The 18,386-nt window shown below is 40.7% G+C and overlaps 1 protein-coding gene across 2 annotated transcripts; it reads left to right on the plus strand.

Annotated features, from left to right (window-relative positions):
• Positions 1–7,850: 7,850 nt before the first annotated feature.
• ZNF311 (zinc finger protein 311) lies at positions 7,851–17,790 on the plus strand. Of its 2 annotated transcripts, none has more exons than XM_011944880.1 (6): positions 7,851–8,028; positions 8,380–8,461; positions 11,919–12,010; positions 12,303–12,475; positions 13,110–13,214; positions 15,992–17,790. In XM_011944880.1, exons 4-6 carry the CDS (start codon positions 12,442–12,444, stop codon positions 17,575–17,577), a joined length of 1,725 nt encoding a protein of 574 aa, XP_011800270.1. In that variant the 5' UTR covers positions 7,851–8,028; positions 8,380–8,461; positions 11,919–12,010; positions 12,303–12,441; the 3' UTR covers positions 17,578–17,790. The 2 variants fall into 2 exon arrangements, with proteins under 2 accessions (XP_011800270.1, XP_011800269.1); XM_011944879.1 differs by having other exon boundaries at positions 12,349–12,475.
• Positions 17,791–18,386: the final 596 nt, after the last annotated feature.

The raw sequence follows: 18,386 nt of genomic DNA on the forward strand, positions 1-18,386 counted from the left end.
GATGCGACGACGCCACGCGGACCTGCCCCGCAGCCTCAGGTTCCCGGCTGTGTGGCCAAAGTATATCCCAAAGCCCTCCCGCCCCCTTCTCCCCAGGCGAAGTCGAGGGAACCACGACCCCATACGCGGCCAAGAAACAAAAAACCGAACGTTTTTCCATTCCGCAGCCTCCATGGTAACACGTGCTTCGCTCTTCTAGGACAGCGGAGGACTCTTCTCTTTGGTCCAGCCCCGCAGAGCCCGGGAAGCTGTGCTGTCTGAATCAGCTTGGCCAATGTTGGACTGTTACCATTTTGGGGGAACGGATCAGCTTAAATATGAAATTTATCCTCTTCAGTATACAAAGAAAAAGAAAGCACGAGTTAATTAGAATTACTTGAATGTAAACTCCAAGGGGCAGAGATCTTTAACCGTTATTACAAACTCTTAGAACAGTTGCTTTTAGAAATATTTGTTGAATGAGTGAATTGAAATGAGTCTGAAAAGAATTGACGCAAAGCAGTTTTTCCTGATATATCACCATTTGGTTCTTCTCAGTAGCTTTATTTTAAAAAGAACCATGAGTCATATACATTTAAGTGTGCTATAACTTTTAGTCATGAGGGCCAACGAGCATACATTATAAGTAATGTATTCTGTATTTTCAAAAATATATTTCCAATATATGGTATTTTTCTATAATATATTTTTATCATGTTATGTTTCCATATAATGATTATGAGCAAAACCTTGAACAGAAAAGTGTTCCATATATGTAAGTAATAAGGTTAAACACAAAAGATATATTTAAAAGTTTGGGGAAGCAATAAATACTTTTTAAGTAGACTTTATCTTTTAGAGCCGTTTTAGGTTCACAGCAAAATTGAGCTGCAAGTACAGAGATGTCCCATATGTCTTGCTCCCATACATGTATAGCTCTCTCACTCTCAGCATCCCCAACCAGAGGAGTGAACCTACATTGACAATCACCTGGAGTCTGGACAAATGTATAGTGACATGTATCTACCATTACATAATCATATTTTCACTTTCACTGCCCTAAAAATCTCCTTTGTGCTCGGCCTGGTCATCCTTCTCCCCTTCCAACCCATGGCAACCACTGATCTTTTTTTCCTTGTTTAAGATGCTACATACATGATCTTTTTACTGTCTCCATAGTTTTGCCTTTTCCAGAATGTCATACACTTGAAATCATACAGAATGTAGCCTTTTCAAATTGGCTTCTTTCACTTAATAATATGCATTTAAGTTTCCTCTGTGTACCATAGTAAATACTTTTTAGATTGTTCTTTCCCACATTAGAATGTAAACTTTCTACCAAAAATTACGGGAAATTACCCTTTTAGAAGGGAAAATTCCAAGAAAACAATTATTTCAAAAAGATTGCCAATATTTTTTAAATGAAATATCAAAGACAAAAAGATACTTACTAGCAAGTTCTGAGTTGAACTGAAAAACAATCAGGTTAATTAAAAAGACTATTGGAAGGAAAATGGAAAGACCTGTCTATGGCAGTTAAAATGAATGAGCTAGAGCCATGTTTTTCATGAAGGATGAATCTCAAAACCGTAAAGTTGAGTACAAATTACATAGTAACCCCTATAATGTATTCTTGCCAAAAATATTGAACCAAAATGAAATCAAGTCTTTACAGCTCAAAGGATATGTACAAAGTGAAACTATTTGTATAAAATTTGTAAAATATGTAAATTACACTATATAATATTTGTGGCTACCCACATATGTACTAAAAATATGTAAACATGCATGGGAATAATAACATCAAAATCAAGATAGTAGTTAACCTGGGAAGGAAGAGGGAAGGAATTGGTGAGGAGTAGACACGGTGATTTAATTGTGTGTATAATCTTCTATGTCTTAAGCTACATGTTGAGTGTTCTTTGTATTACTCTTTAATATGCCTGAAATATTTGCTGGTTTTTTTTTTTTTCCAAAAGCCCCAGGAAATGAATTTTGTAATTTTGACAGATGGCAGAAGGGCCATAGAATTACTTAACATAATCAGGCTTTCATATCTCCATCAAGTGTCATGACCTTCAAGTTGAGAATAGTAGGACAAACATTTACGTAAGGAAGATAGTAAAAGAGTAACTACAAGTTTTCATGCCCAGCTTAAAGCATCCTAAAGTTCAGGAGGATTGGCCACAGGATCCCTGAAGTCCATTTCTGAGTAGTGCAACAAATGCCCAAGTCTCACAAATATCCAGATTTTCAAAAAGTAAGAAGGTGGACTGTGGAATTAACAGGGTGAAAACTTTGACATGGATCCTTGGCAAAATTCCAGTATTAATTATTTTAGGAGATATTTTATGAGCGATTGTGGTTAGCCAAGAACAAATAGTGTAAATAAATGTCTGTCAATCGAATAAGATTATTAAAGTATATGCTAAGGGTCTACTGTGGAAGTATCTTTATAACAGCAAAGATATAGCAGTCTTTCACGAATGTATCACACAAAAATACGTGAACTGGACATTATTACTGTTAAGTAGATTAACATTGGAAAGAAAGACTGTACCCAGTCAGCCTAGAGGGTAGATGACCATGCATAGCATCTCTCCTGTAGCTCCTTGCACAGTGCCTTTGCACAGTATTCACTGAAGTCATTTACAAAATTATAGACTTAGTATCCTTAGGGATCATTCTACTTAAAATGCCAATTTCCATTAGATGAGAAAAAAAATTTATAAAATTGGGGAATTGAAGAAATTATTTTTATATAATGATTTTTATTCAGCAAGTAGTATGGTCAAGCATTTTCATATACAATATGTGTATATTAACCCTCTCACAATGAACTTGTGCATAAGGGATTTGTTTTCACTATTTTACAGATGCAGCAATTAAGACACAGAGAAATTAAGTAACTTGCTCACAGTGTCATAGCTAACAAGTTGCAGAATCAGGAACCAAATCTTCTCAATATAAAGTTGTTGCACTTCCCATAATACCACTTTATTAGTACTGTGCCAAGTGTTTTCTTACCTCCTTTGTCTTTGAATAAACAAGACCCGACTGGGCTGGAAAGGCTGCATTTATATCCAAAGTAGCCTAGGTATGAGATCCAAGAGTGTGAAGTCATTAGATTCTCTTCTAATTTTATCCTCCTCTGTATGTTCAAGCAAGTTTTTAATCTCTTGGGCCTCAATTTTCTCAAGTGTAAAATGAAGAAAGTGTGCCTCATTACCATTATAGTATCTTCCAGGTTTGCAATTATTCTGATCATGAAATTTGATGCCAGGCATTGTGTTAAGTGATTTCCATAACTTAACACATTATATTTCCATATAATTTATCCTTATAACAGCTCTGAAATTTAGGTATTTACACCGGACCTATTTTGTAGATAGACAAACTAGGGTGTGTCTAAGGTACGATACACACATATTGTGAGTGGGGTAGCCTGGATTTAATCTCATACTTAAGCAAATTTTATTTCATTTTGATACATTTTTAAAGTATCTAACCATGACTATTCACAAAGGTATGCATAATCCTTGCATACCTTTGTGCAAAAAAGGATTGCATAATCCTTGCCTCCACTGAAAGCACCAGAACACCTTGGAAAAATGGCTGATTCCAGGTCTGAGGCAGGAAATGTACGACATGTGTCTGAAACATTTATCTTGCCATAAAGGAAAAAAGCAAAGACACTTAAAGTTGGATGAAAAGGACACAGGAGATAAAATAAAGGGACTCCCACTGATCAAAGATGAAATAATTTGAACATTAAAAAGAATAACAACTGCAATTGATTGAGACTCATTGAATGTACTTTTTTAAATCCATGTGTTCATACTGATATGCAAAAAGAGAAAACAAAACTTTGCATTAGTTATCAACTGATGCAGAACACTTGATGTGCACAAAAAGAGAAAACAAAATTTTGCATTAGTTGCACAAAAAGATTGTGCATTAGTGCACATTAGATATACAAAAAGAGAAAACAAAATTCTGCATTAGTTATCAACTGATGCACTATCCTAAAACTTAGAACCAAACATTGGTTGCAGTTTCCTCACTCAAAACCATTCCCCTGTTTCTGCAGACCAGAAGTCTGGGAGCAGCTTGGCTGGTGGTTCTGCGTATATCCTAAGGTTGCACCCAAGACATCATTCGGGACTGCAGTCATCTGAAGGCTTTACTAACACAGAAAGATCCACTTCCAAACTCACTCATGTGGCTGCTGGCAGGAGGCTTCAGTTCCTCACCACATGGGCCTCTCCTTACAACATGCTTTCTAATGGGTGTGTGATCTAAGAAAGAAAAAGAGACCAAAACAGAAGTCATAGATTATTTTATAACCTAATATTGGAGATAATGTAGCATCGGCCAGGTGCAGTGGCTCATGCCTGTAATCCCAGCACTTTGGGAGGCCAAGACAGGCAGATCACTTGAGACCAGGAGCTTAAGACCAGCCTGGTCAACATAGTGAAACCCCATCTCTACTAAAAATATAAAAATAAGCTGGGCATGCTGGTGCATGCCTGTAGTCCCAGCTATCTGGGAAACTGAGGCAGGAGACTCACTTAAACCCGGGAAGTGGAGATTTTAGTGAGCCAAGATCGTACCACTGCACTGCAGCCTGGGCAACAGAACAAGACTCTGCCTCAAAAAACAAAACAAATTTAAAAAAAACATAGCCACTTTTACCAGATCATCCAGTCACACAAACCAACCCTGGTACAATGTGGAAGGGGGCTACACAAGGATGTGAATGCTGGACAGCAGGGCCCAGCCAGGCATTTTGTAGGACGGCTATCACATTTTGTAAGATGGTTACCATTGATGGCACCTAAGGCACAACTGCTTTTTCTGAAAATTGGCAATTATGTTGAAAATTAAACAGTCTGTCTTTCCTGTACAAACTACATTTCAGGATAACCAAATAGCCCTGAGTTGTTAAATTGATGAATGAAAGTTTTTCTTTATACAGGAATTCTAACTAATAAATGTGAAAAACTTATTGAATTAGAAAAATTAACAGTTTTACAACCTCTATTGAAATGGTTGATTTTGGCAAAAATCATCAGTGGCTGAATCTATCAGATTAAAAACCAGTGGGAAAGTTTACATGGAGGGATTCAGCTATCAAGTATTAAACCCGTTGGTCAATCTTAGCATCAAAAACATTATATGCTCCCTGATGTATGGCAAAAAGTATATAGCACCACCTAAGGATTCTTACCAACAAAGTTAAACTGTAATTTAACAGTAGATTACCTAACTGTAATCAAACCTTTAGAGGTAACATCAAGTTTTACAGGACATATAAGGCTAGAGAAACTAATAAAATGGGGACACAAATAGACAAAGCCAGCATGTAGAACATTTAGGACAATGTCCCAATGTGTTCAATTAGTTGACTATATGAGGGGCAGGGGAAGAGAAGGATGGAAGGAGGAACTAATTCAGATGTGAATTTTGAAAGAATTAAGACACATGCCCAAATTAAACATACGGACTTTAGATCTTGAATGAAAAAGAAAACAAATGTAAGAAGCATATGTATATACTTAGGGAAATATAATATGGACTTGGTATTAGATGATAACCAGGAATTAGTTTGTTAAATGGGATAATAGTATTGTGATTCTGTAGGAAAATATCCTTTTTAAAAGAAATGCGGCCGGGCGCGGTGGCTCAAGCCTGTAATCCCAGCACTTTGGGAGGCCAAGACGGGTGGATCACGAGGTCAGGAGATCGAGACCATCCTGGCTAACACGGTGAAACCCCGTCTCTACTAAAAAATACAAAAAACTAGCCGGGCGAGTGGCGGGCGCCTGTAGTCCCAGCTGCTCGGGAGGCTGAGGCAGGAGAATGGCGTAAGCTCAGGAGGCAGAGTTTGCAGTGAGCTGAGATCTGGCCACTGCACTCCAGCCTGGGCGACAGAGCCAGACTCCGTCTCAAAAAAAATAAATAAATAAATAAAAGAAATGCATAATGAAGTTGAAAGTAACATATTTGGGGTTTGCTTTACAACGTTTCAGCAATAAAAAAATGGAGATGGATGAAACAAGTATGGCAGAATTTTATGTATTTTTAAATGTAAATGATGGGTATATGCGGGTTAATTATACTTTTCTTTCGACTTCTGCTTAGGCTTAATCTTTGCTTTTGAAAAAAAAAATCAATTATTTGTCTTCTTAGTTAATATTTAAAAGTAACTTTTTCATATATTTGTCACAAAACTTCTGTCCATTCCTATCTAGAGGTTCCTCTACATGGGAAAACTGGGGCAAAAGTGCAACATTTCTGCACCCACTTTGCACCCGCCATAAACGCACGAGAACTCCTAGAAGGCTGAGCCGCGACGAGAAGGGCGGAGAGTTTGAGGGAACGCCTACACCAGAGAGTTGATGCCTTTCCTAGAAAATCACCGGAAATGATAATTGGCGGACTAGGAAGTGGAGCTTCTGTATAGTTCTGTTTCTCATTTCTTGGGGAGAGTATCTGCGGGAAGGTCTGTGCTTTCGGCAGGCGTGGGTCGGGATTTGCAGATGAGAGGAGTCTGGCGCCGCCGCCCCCCTCACCTAAATACCCCGGCCCCTGGGGTTGCAGGCAGGGGCGGGGATTTGGGGCCAGATTTGAGGAGGGGGGTCTACTGCGGTTTCCTCCCTCGAAGCCATTCCCCAAAATGAGCTTTTCCCGCCTGTCTGCCCTACCTCCTCCCCTCCTCTTCTTCCCAGGGGCCCCTGACCCATTCTGTTTTTTTGTTTGTTTTTGTTTTTCTAAGACGGAGTTTTGCTCTTGTCACCCCCGACCCATTCTTTTTATTCTTCTCTACAGCACCCATTCGTATATTCATTCAGTCAGCTAATTTTTAATCCAGCACATACTATTGCAAGCGCTGTTTTAGGCATTGAGAATACAACAGTGAACAAGACGACAAAAATTCCTGCCCTCACGGAGCCTAAAAGCCTACATTGTAGCGAGGGTAGAACGACCATAAACAGTGTATATATTAATAAGTAACTTATGCACCATATTGGAAAGTGATAAAGCGCTATAGAGAAAAGAAGAATTCATGTAAAGCAAGGTAAGGCACGTCAGGGTTGGAAGGAGGGGATAAGTTGCAATCTTAAATAAGGTATTTAGAGTAGACCTCCTTGGGAAGATGACATATAAGAAAACACTTGAAGGAGGCAAGATTATTAGCCGTGGAGATCGCTTGAGGTGAAGGGAGCAGCCAATGGAAAGGCCCTAAGATGGAAGAGAAGGAAGGTCGGTGTGGCTGAAGAAGATTGAGGGAGTGGGAAAAGAGTAGAAGGTGTTGAGAATCACACATCCTGTAGACTTGTGTGCCACTCTTAAGACTTCAGCTTTTATTTTGAGTGAGCAGGAGAGGAAGTTAGAAGTAGTGGGCACATTCAATAGGGCCTTGTATACCTCTGTAAGAACTTCAGCTTTTATTCTAAGTAAGGTTGAGCCACTGGAGCGTTTTCAGCAGAAAGATGAAATGATCCAACTCAAGTTGTAAACGGACCACTCAGACTGCTCTATTAAGAAAGACAGGAGTAAGGCAAAGATTGAAGAAAGGAGACCAGTTAGAAGGCTACCACAGTAATGGAAAGGAGGGGAGATAGCAGGTGACGGTGGCTCAGAAAAAGGTGTTAGCAATAGAGATTGTATTCTAGATGTGTTCACATTTTTAGTTTGTCTTCCTGCCTCAGGTTCTCCGTGACTCCCTGTTTTTTTCTGTGGTCACATTCCTCTTTTCCCATCACCAAATATGCAAGGAAACAAGAAGTGAGATCACAGCTGGTTTAGTGTTGCTAATGAAACCCAAATCCAGGGTAGTGTTTGACACATTAAGCCAAACAGCAGCTGCCCTGTGGGTCAGAAGGGCCCTTTGGCTGGCACCACCAAAATATGTGTTCTCCAAAGGAGGCTGGCATCAACTGAAGCCACTTCACAGCTTGTTTGAGAACTGGATCTGACCAGTAGGAAGAAACCGGGACAGCAGTGGAAGACTGTTAAAGAAACCTGGGTAAAAAGATGCAGGAGGTAAGAAGAGGAGGGTCTGTGATACGTCACAAGGAGGAAGAAGGAGAAATGAGTCCAAGAAAGAAGGAAAGCAATGTGAGTGGTGGTGTTTCTGACTCTAGATACTGTTGGAGGTATCTCCTCCTAGATACTGTTTTTCCTGCTTGACCTGGTGATCATTAAAGCTTTGTAGTTGTAGATGCCATTTCTAATTTTCATAAGATACTAGGAACTGAGTCCATTATTTTCTTCCCTCTTTTGGTATTTCTGGGAGACAGTTTCCATGGATAGACCTGTATGGTTGATTGCATCTTCCTATGTGTTTTTCTCACCTTCATAACTTCCCTGAATTCATTCTATGCCTTGCGATAGGTTGTGCTGTCAGATGAGAGTTCAGGACCACCAAGCCAGCTGCTTTGGACCCCCCAGGATACCCAGCTGCCTCAGGAAAGAGGTGAGGTACACAGGAGATTGTGGCAGGAGTCATGGCAGCTGAGAAGGGAGTAAGGACACAGAGTGGGTGGAAAATGCCACACTGGGGCCCAAAAATCTGTTCATTAATGAGCATTTATAGAAAGTCTTATTTCGTTTCTATACTAGGCTTGGATCAATATCTTAGAGGAACTAAATATTCAGTTTTTGTCTGTATCTTAAATTTAAAAAAAATCAATTTATAAAAGATTCTATAAAGCAATTTATCAGAGAGACTCAGTGCAGTCAGACATTTACTATTTGTATAACTTGAGATATATGGTAAATATTCGCACATAATATTTTACACTTGTAAAACTTGTGGTATAATTCAGTAATTCCTACCCAAGCATAATTTTGCCAACATGTAAAATTTGAATATATACAATTTTATTTCTGCAGACCTTTTTGGAGCCCTGATACTTTTAAATGATGTGTAGATATCTCCGAAATATAAAATAAAGCAGTGACACAAGAGGAAGCAAAAGTTTTCCCATTGAAGCCTTGTGCTCTTTGGTGGCTTACGTGAGGAGGAAAAGTCGTTAAGATTTGTATAAAAGCTGATGGTGGGCCAGGCACAGTGACTCAGGCCTGTAATCCTAGCACTTTGGGAGGCCTGGGTGGGTGGATCACTTGAGGTCAGGAGTTCATGACCAGCCTGGCCAATATGATGAAACCCCATCTCTACTAAAAATACAAAAATTAGCCAGGTGTGGTGGCATGCATCTGTAACCCCAGTTACTCAGGAGGCTGAGGCAGAAGAATCACTTGAACCCAGGAGGCGGAGGTTGCAGTGAGCTGAGATCATGCCACTACACCCCAGCCTGGGCAACAGAGTGAGACTCTGTCTCAAAAAAAAAAAAAAAAATGCTGTTGGAGGTGCAACCTAGGAGATGGTATATAGCAATTCAGGAGTCATAAAATCAGACCCAGAAAGGCACAGACTTTTGGACAGAGGAGTAGCACATTCAAAAGTAAGCTTTTAGTATATGTTACCTGCAAAAAATAAAAATAAAATGTGTTTCTAGATATATTGTTGAAACATCCAGAGGAGGAATCCTGAAATTCTGCTGTACAAGGGATCACAAATGAGAATTAATAATATGAAACATAACTTTTTTATAAATTTAGAAATAGAAAATAATAGCTATTGCTAAACTCGGATGCACGAGTCTCCCAGTCCTTTTTTTCTCAAAAGATCTTGAAATCTGCTGTGGTAGATTTTCAGGATCAGAAATTCTATAGCCACCTATCATATAATACAATACAAATGTATTAATCTCATCCCACAAAATATCTGTATAGTGCTCTAACAAAAAGTTTTATATTGTTTTTTCATGTAGCCTGTTTCCTAAATTCACTTTTAAGAGGAATAACTAACCTTTCAATTTCTAAAGCTAAAGCTAAAAAATAAAGCTTATGAATCACTATGAGTGACAGCCTTTCCCAGTTGTGAAGAAGATACGGTAAAAACCAGTAGGGACGTATATGGAGGAGAATGAGTTACATAGGGGTATGCTTTTGTCAGAGTTTCTCTAAGGGTACATTTAAGACATGTGCATTTCATTATATGCAAATTTTACCTCAAAAAAGAACGTAAACAAATATTGAACTTCCAGTTAATGATATATATGTTAAAGTGTTTAGGGGTAAAGTGTACTGATGCTTTCAACATACTTTGAAATTACTCAAAAAATAAAATACATTAATGAACAGATAGAGGAATAGATAAATGGATAAATATGCAATAAAGCAAATACTGCAGAACGTAAATTCTGGAATGTAAGTGATTGGTATATGGATATTTACTATATAATTTTTTCAATTTTTCTATGTATTTGAAAATATTCATAATAAAATAATGCTTGAAAACATCCAATTGAGAGCTTTAAGTGTATTAGTGTTATAAGGAAAAGAACTGTTATGTAACATTAACAAGGCACAAACATGTGTCTTCTGTGAGTTGTGTGCCATCCAGGTGAGTTTAGACTTTTTGAGACAGTTATAAAGGAACTCGGAGCTTTTAGAGTGAGACAGAGAAAAAACTGTATGGAACCACCACTACTGAGATGCAGCCTTGGTCTTGGTCAATAGTTGTAAGTAGCTGAAACTAAAGAAGAGTCTTCTTGGGCAATTTCAGTGAAAAGAAATCAGCTTGGTTTTAAAATCAGGTTTTGGTAGAAATGAAATGATAGTCTTGAAGGTCTAAAGCCAAAGGGTGATCCTAAAATCTTACCAATGGATTACTTTCACCCTGCTGGTGTCTTAATAGCAGAAAGCCATTATTCAGATTTGGACTTAGGGATGTGTTGATAAACTATCAAGAAAAATAAGGCACCTTAAACACTGAAGCTACAGAAAGATTGAGCTGGCCTGCAAGGAATAAAGTCAGGCCCTATTAATTAGTAATATGAATCTACTTCTCAGCCGGACATGGCGGCTCACGCCTGTAATCCCAGCACTCTGGGAGGCCAAGGCGGGCAGATCATGAAGGCAGCAGATTGAGACCATCCTGGCTAACACGGTGAAACCCCGTCTCTACTAAAAAATACAAAAAATTAGCCAGGAGTGGTGGTGGATGCCTGTAGTCCCAGCTACTTGGGAGGCTGAGGCAGGAGAATGGCGTGAAGCCAGGAGGTGGAGCTTGCAGGGGGGTGAGATGGTGCCACTGCACTCCAGCCTGGGCGACAGAGTGAGACGAAGTCTCAAAAAAAAATAAAAATAAAAACTACTTCTCACCCAATCATATGGATTATACCTGAACACTTGGACATTCTTAATAAAGTTTATTTTGCATTTTAAAATGCTGTGTGTGCTATACTGTATTGATGTAGGGAGGATAGCTTGGTACTAGGGAATTAGTGGGAAAGAGGTGCAAAATCGGGAAGAATGATCCTTCTCTAATAAGAGTAAGGAAAAAAATTTGTAACAAACTACTGGAGGTAGACCAGCCATTAAGTTACCAGAAGAAGTAAGCATCTCTGGATGCTTTTGTTCAACACATACGCACACACACACACACTCTTTCACTCTCCTTCTACCCCAAGTATTTTGGAAGAAATGACTTCAGTATTCAAATACAAGAAGAAGGGTTATTCAAAACCAGGGAGTAAGTGATTTGGGCCTTTTTACCAGATGTTTGGCGAGGGGGAAGTTTATTCCAGGGCAGAGAGCACAGGAAAACATAGTAGGTGAGAGAGGAGGAGAGTGCACTTCCAAGAGCTGTCTTGGCTGCTGTGCCAGGGCCTGATGCCCAACACTGGAAGATGCCCAACACTGGAAGCTGAGACTAGAAAAATAATGAAGAGGAAGGAAACTGTAAGGCAGTAGCCTAAAACCCTAGGTTAGAGCTGCAGAAGCTTCTACATTTGAGGAAGAGAAGGTGAATGCAGGAGTAATACTGTGCTAAATTGACTCTTGACTTACTTATCTTCCCTCAGCTCTATTACCTGCTCAGTATCCTGCCTTCACTAAAGATGGAAGCCAAGGAAACCTGCTGCAAGCAGATATCACACTGATGAGCCAAGCCCAAGTGAGCTGAGGCCCTTTTCCTCCTCCTTGAAAATACATCACTACCTCCAAAATATGGCCTTATTTTCAGTGCGTTCTCTGGCTGTGCAACTCCTAAATCAGGGTTCTCCCTCTCATAAGGAACATTTTGTTGCATGATAAACCACTTGTGGGTTGTTTTCTCTTTATTTTTTGCTATCAAAACCCCATGCTCCCTTTCATCTCATTTATAAATATCCAACAAAAGAGAAGAGCCTTTCACATCTATAAACCTCCTCCTTGCAAATTCCTTTCTTCTGCCTCTGTTTCCTGAGGAAACTATGGTGTTTTCTCCAGGATAACAGGAGCATATTATTTCAGGAGTCAGTGACATTCGAGGATGTAGCTGTGAACTTCACTAACAGGGAGTGGCAGAGTCTGACCTACGCTCAAAGGCATCTCTATAAGCATGTGATGTTGGAAAATTATGGGAACATGGTATCACTTGGTAAGGCCCTTCCCTGCACTTAATGCTTTCTACCTTCTTTTTTTATTATTTAATTGCTTTATTTATTGATGTATATGAGGTCTCATATTGAAAGTCAGAGTCCCTATTCTTTATCATCAGGATCTTGCCCAAAAATTAAAGAGTTTTGAGTTGCCTCTGTTACATAGCAAGATAATTTTTGGCTAACCTAGCTGCTGTTTTTTGATTTGGAATGAGAGTCTGCCTGAGTGAAAAGGAGACACTTCGCTTCTGTTTTCCCTGGGTTCTTGCTTCCTCAAGCCTCTCATTTTTTTATGAGGTGTTCTGTATTCCACTCCTAGTCATGAACTGCCTTCTAGGTGCCTGAAACTGATAGTCTTCCTATACAGATTCCCATTCTCCTAAACAAAAACAAAATAAAATAAAAGACAGGAAACACGCCCAAATGACTGTTTCCCAGAACCTTCTCTTTCCTTCTGAGTGTGACTTTTCCGAGAAAGTCCCCAAACATGTTCTTTTACGTGTTACTAGGGCCCTGAAAACCCCTTTTCTCTAAATTAACATTTATTTCCTGTTTCCATATGCAAACAGAAGGATCAGGGCTAAGCATTAAGTTATATGTTACTCTACACACTTATTTCTTCTCTGCAACCAGGATTTCCATTTCCTAAACCTCCTTTAATCTCTCATCTGGAGCGAGGAGTAGAGCCCTGTATGCAGGATCCACAGGACAGGGAGTCCCTAAGCTGCTCCTACCCAGGTGAGTAATAGAGAAACTTTCAGTTCCCTTTGATTTTCCATGTGACATGATGGTTATGGAACATTCTCAGTGGATCGTCCAGCCCAAAGGGCCCAGAAAGGAAACCCATTTAGGAAACTTAAGGAAAAGAAAATTGAAACAATGACAAACTATTTGGGCAATTATTCTGTCATTATCTAATTGGTTCTTTGCAACCTATCTAATAAATTTTTGCAATTTGGCCTTCAAAACAAACTCAGAGGCTGGGCACGGTGGCTTACACCTGTAATCCCAGCACTTTGGGAGGCCGAGATGGGCAGATCACCTGAGGTCAGGAGTTTGAGACCAGCCTGGCCAATATGGTGAAACCCCATCTCTACTGAAAATACAAAAATTAGCTGGATGTGGTGGTGCGTGCTGGGTGTAATCCCAGCTACTTGGGGGGTCTGAGGCAGGAGAATCATTTGAACCCAGTAGACAGAGCCGAGATCACACCACTGCACTCCAACCCGGGGGCACAGAGTGAGACTCCACCTCAAAAAAAAAAAAAGCGCAGAATATTTATCACCCTTCTGTGTATCAGTTACTCCAGTGCTCATAAATTGAGACAGGTGAGAGGCATTCTACGCAGAAGGAATAACATGTGAGAAAGCACTGAGGAATAAAAGAATATGAACTGTGAATTGTTCAGTATGAGTAGAGCAAGGGACTTCGAATAGCTTTGGGGAGGTTCATAAGTAGTACAAAGGGGCAAGATCATGATATGATATCTGTTTTTTGGGGGTTTTCTCCAGGAATTTAAACTGCAAAACTTGAACTTATAATAACAGCTGATATTGATTAAAGTACTTCAGTGTGGCATGTGCTTTACAAACATTAACTCATTTAATTATCATAGGTAGCCTAGAGCTCATTTTTTTTTTTTTTTTTTTTGAGACGAAGTCTTTCTCTGTCGCCCAGGCTGGAGTGCAGTGGCCGGATCTCAGCTCACTGCAAGCTCCGCCTCCCGGGTTCACGCCATTCTCCTGCCTCAGCCTCCCGAGTAGCTGGGACTACAGGCGCCTGCCACCTCGCCCAGCTAGTTTTTTGTATTTTTTAGTAGAGACGAGGTTTCACCGTGTTAGCCAGGATGGTCTCGATCTCCTGACCTCGTGATCCGCCCGTCTCGGCCTCCCAAAGTGCTGGGATTACAGGCTTGAGCCACCGCGCCCGGCCCTAGAGCTCATTTTATAGATAAAGCAACTGAGGCAAAGGAGAAGTGAACGCGTCCTCCCAAGTTCACACAGGTATTAAGAGTTATTAAGTGTCATACTAGGATTTGAACCTAGGCAGTCTCACTCTAGAGCCAGGACTCTTGACGTATGCTTTACGTTCTTCCTGTCTGGTTAACTGTGGAGTGCCATTGAAGTATTTTAAGCTAAAAAGTGACATGATTAGACTTGATTTTCAGAAAGAATAATCTGGAAGCAGTGTAGAGGATGGATTAGAAGGGATTCAGGCTAAAGGATGTTTGAGGGATATAGCAATTAGTGAGTGAGAATGCTCTGGCAGTGGAAATAAAGAGGAAGAGATAGAGTTCAGAGATAATATTAACAAGATGTATTTGGAGTCTTTAGTTGCCAGCAATAGAAATTAACCCAAGCTAGCTTAAGCAGAAAAACACGAATTTATTTGTTATTCAGGATGTGTCATGGGACCTAAGGGCAGGTATGTGTCAGGACCTAGAAGAGACTCGAAACCATCAGGGCCCTCTTTCCAACTGTATTCCCTGCATCTTTGTGAGTCAGCTTCATTCTTCTTTTTAGGCAAATTGACCTCTCTGCTTCTCGGACCAGATGACAAAATATTCCCTGGTCTGTACCAAATACCATCCCACCAGCACTAGTTCTCAAATTTAAGCGCTAAAGATTGAGCTACTCTTAGAGCTGGCCTTACCTGCCTTCAGATCACAATTCTAAAGTCCAGGATGAGAGAATCTGGCCTGGTTTGGGTCAGGTGTTGTACAGATCTAATCTGTCCCAACCAGATGTGCTGAGTCACATAACAGAAATATGACTCTCCAGGGCCCACCCTTGGGAGCAAAGCAGACAGTTTCTTGAAAAGGGACTGCATCAGCATTTCAGCACCTCCTCTGTAACTCTCTTCACAGGTAGGATTTGTAAAATGTTAGCTGGGTAAATATGAGAGAGAGAGAATTGAAGATTATTTCGTTTTGTGGCTTAGATGACTAGGTATACAGAGTTTACACTCACTAAACTAAGAGACTATAGAGGAGGAGTAGGTTTTTAAGGATTTTTTATAAAGTGTGCTGAGTTTAAAATATTTCAAGGCCGGGCGTGGTGGCACACACCTGTAATCCCAGCACTTTGGGAGGCCGAGGCAGGTGGATCACAAGGTCAGGAGTTTGAGACCAGCCTGGCCAATGTAGTGAAACCCTGTCTCTACTAAAAATACAGAAATCAGCCAGGCATGGTGGCAGGCGCCTGTAAAACCAGCTACTCGGGAGGCTGAGGCAGCAGAATCACTTGAATCTGGGAGGCAGAGGTTGCAGAGAGCTGAGATTGCACCATTGTACTCCAGCCTGGCCGGCAGAGAGACTCAATCTCAAAAAAAATAAAAATAAAAAACAAAATATCTCAATACTTTTCATCATTTCAGCCAGTTCTGACTTTTGGCCACAATGTTAGTAATTTTTCCAGCACAAAAAAGTTATTTACTCTTCGAACAGCTTAACATTGCTTCACCCCTCCCATCTCACTTATTTCCTTTCCTCTGACATTTGTATTTTCTTGTTAAAGTGTCATCTGATAAGATGTGGCCTGAGAATGAAAAGGCAAGTTCACAACAACAGATTTTTGAAAATGAAGAAGCCTACTGGATGAAATCTAACAGTCTCCTAAAAGTTGATTCCTGGGATCCTGAGGTCAGAGAAGTTTGTGTTCAGGAAGTCAAAGTAGAGAATCAATGGAAAACACCTATAAGGGAGAAACTGAGAGAAGAGAAAGAAGGCTCTGAGGAAGTAACCTGCAAAAAAAGAAAGAACCAGAAGGTGCTTAGAAATAACCTGAATCCAAACTCAAAATACAGTCGATGTAATAGAGTTCTTACAGTACAGAAACTCCATGAATGTGCCAGGTGTGGCAAAAACTTCAGCTGGCACTCAGATTTAATTCTCCATGAGCAGATTCATTCTGCTGAGAAACCCCATGTGTGTGATGAGTGTGGGAAAGCATTCAAGACCAGAAATCAGCTTTCTGTGCACCAGATAATCCACACAGGGGAGAAACCTTTTAACTGCACCCAGTGTGGGAAGGCTTTCAACAGCAGATCAGCTCTTTGCCGACATAAAAAAACCCACAGTGGGGAGAAGCCTCACGAGTGCAGGGACTGTGGAAAGGCCTTCAAGACCAGGAACCGTCTGTGTATGCATCAGCTCATCCACACTGGAGAGAAGCCTTACGAATGTAACTGCTGTGGGAAGGCCTTCCAGTTTAAGCATTCCCTTACCATCCATGGCAGAAGCCACACTGGAGAGAAGCCATATGAATGTGAGGAGTGCGGGAAGGCCTTCAGCGGGAGTTCAGACCTCACCAAACACATAAGAATCCACACTGGGGAACGACCTTATGAGTGCAGCGAGTGTGGAAGGGCCTTCAGTCGGAGCTCAGACCTAAGCAAGCACAAACGAATCCATATTAGGGAGAAACACTATGGGTGCCCCCAGTGTGGAAAAGACTTCAGCATCAAGGCAGAACTCACCAAACACAGAAGGATCCACACTGAAGAGAAACGTTACAGGTGTGAGGAGTGTGGGAAAGCCTTTCATCATAACTGTAAGCGCCGGGCTCATGAACGAGAGCACACCGGGGAGAAGCCCTATCAATGCGGAGATTGTGGGAAAACCTTCCAAGATCGGCACTGCCTTACCGTCCATCAGAGAATCCACACTGGAGAGAAACCTTACAAATGTTTGGAGTGTGGGAAAGCTTTCAGTGGGAAGTCAAACTTGACCAATCACCAAAGAATTCACACTGGAGAGAAGCGTCACGAATGTGAGGTATGCGGAATGGCCTTCCATCATAGTTCAGTCCTGAGGCAACACAAAAGAATCCACACTGGTGAGAAGCCATACACCTGCAGTGAGTGTGGCACGTCCTTCCGTCAGGGCTCAGCTCTGATTGGACATAAGCGAGTTCATACTGGAGAGAAACCTTATGAATGTGAGGAGTGTGGGAAAGCTTTTCGAGTGAGCTCAAATCTTACTGGACATAAGAAAAGAAAACATCAAGTATGGAGAACCCATGAACTTGATGGGAGTAGGAAATCCCTCTCTCCAGTAACTGTTTCTCAGACCTCAGCAGTCAGTATTTTGACCAGTGCCTGAGTATAACAATTCTGGTGTTACTTTCTGTACTTCCTACCTCGTAGGCTGGTCCTTCTGTCTCCTATATTAGTTATTCCTGATTTCCTGACCCTTAATTGTGAGATTCCCCAAAGATATTGTCCTTTACCTTCTTATTCAGTATTTTTTCAGTGAGCACATTTACTTCCAAGAGTTTATCAATCACTTCCTAATAATAATAAACACTTAGTGCTTGCTGTGTCCTAGGCATTGTTCTAAGGGATTTACACATTTATACTTTTTAAATCCATACAACATCCCTATGAGATCAGGAATTTGAGGCACAGAAAGATGAACAAACTTGCCCAGGATCACATAACTAGTAAATTCTGTGCTCAGGCTTTCCTAGGCAATTCCCATATGCGTGCACCACATCCTTCAGACATGAAGTTATACCTCAGTTCAGCACAAAACAGTTTTTAATTTATAAACACCATTTTTAGCAATTTTTTTTAACATAAAGCTAGAATGGTACTTCTCTGTATTATATCAGGATTGCTGAGATTCAAAGTGAAAAGGGAGGCAGGAAGAGAACAGGTTTAGAAATCACAGATAAGGGCCAGGTGCGGTGGTTCACGCCTGTAATCTCAGCACTTTGGGAGGCTGAGGAGGGAGGATCACGAGGTCAGGAGTTCAAGACCAGCCTGGCCAATATGGTGAAACCCTGTCTCTACTAAAAATACACAAATTAGCCAGGCGTGGTGGTGCACACCTGTAGTGCCAGCTACTCGGGAGGCTGAGGCAGGAGAATTGCTTGAACCCAGGAGGTGGAGGTTGCAACGAGCCAAGAT

This window comes from Colobus angolensis, unplaced genomic scaffold (genome assembly GCF_000951035.1).
Source record: "Colobus angolensis palliatus isolate OR3802 unplaced genomic scaffold, Cang.pa_1.0 Scaffold237, whole genome shotgun sequence".
In the NCBI taxonomy this organism is placed as follows: domain Eukaryota; kingdom Metazoa; phylum Chordata; class Mammalia; order Primates; family Cercopithecidae; genus Colobus; species Colobus angolensis.

What these genes read in the sequence shown, in the direction of transcription:
- ZNF311 (XM_011944879.1), top strand. An exon ending in CACTGATGAGCCAAGCCCAA is followed by an intron (nt 12,011 to 12,348) that starts GTGAGCTGAGGC and finishes ATATTATTTCAG; the next exon opens with GAGTCAGTGACATTCGAGGA. An exon ending in TGGGAACATGGTATCACTTG is followed by an intron (nt 12,476 to 13,109) that starts GTAAGGCCCTTC and finishes CTCTGCAACCAG; the next exon opens with GATTTCCATTTCCTAAACCT.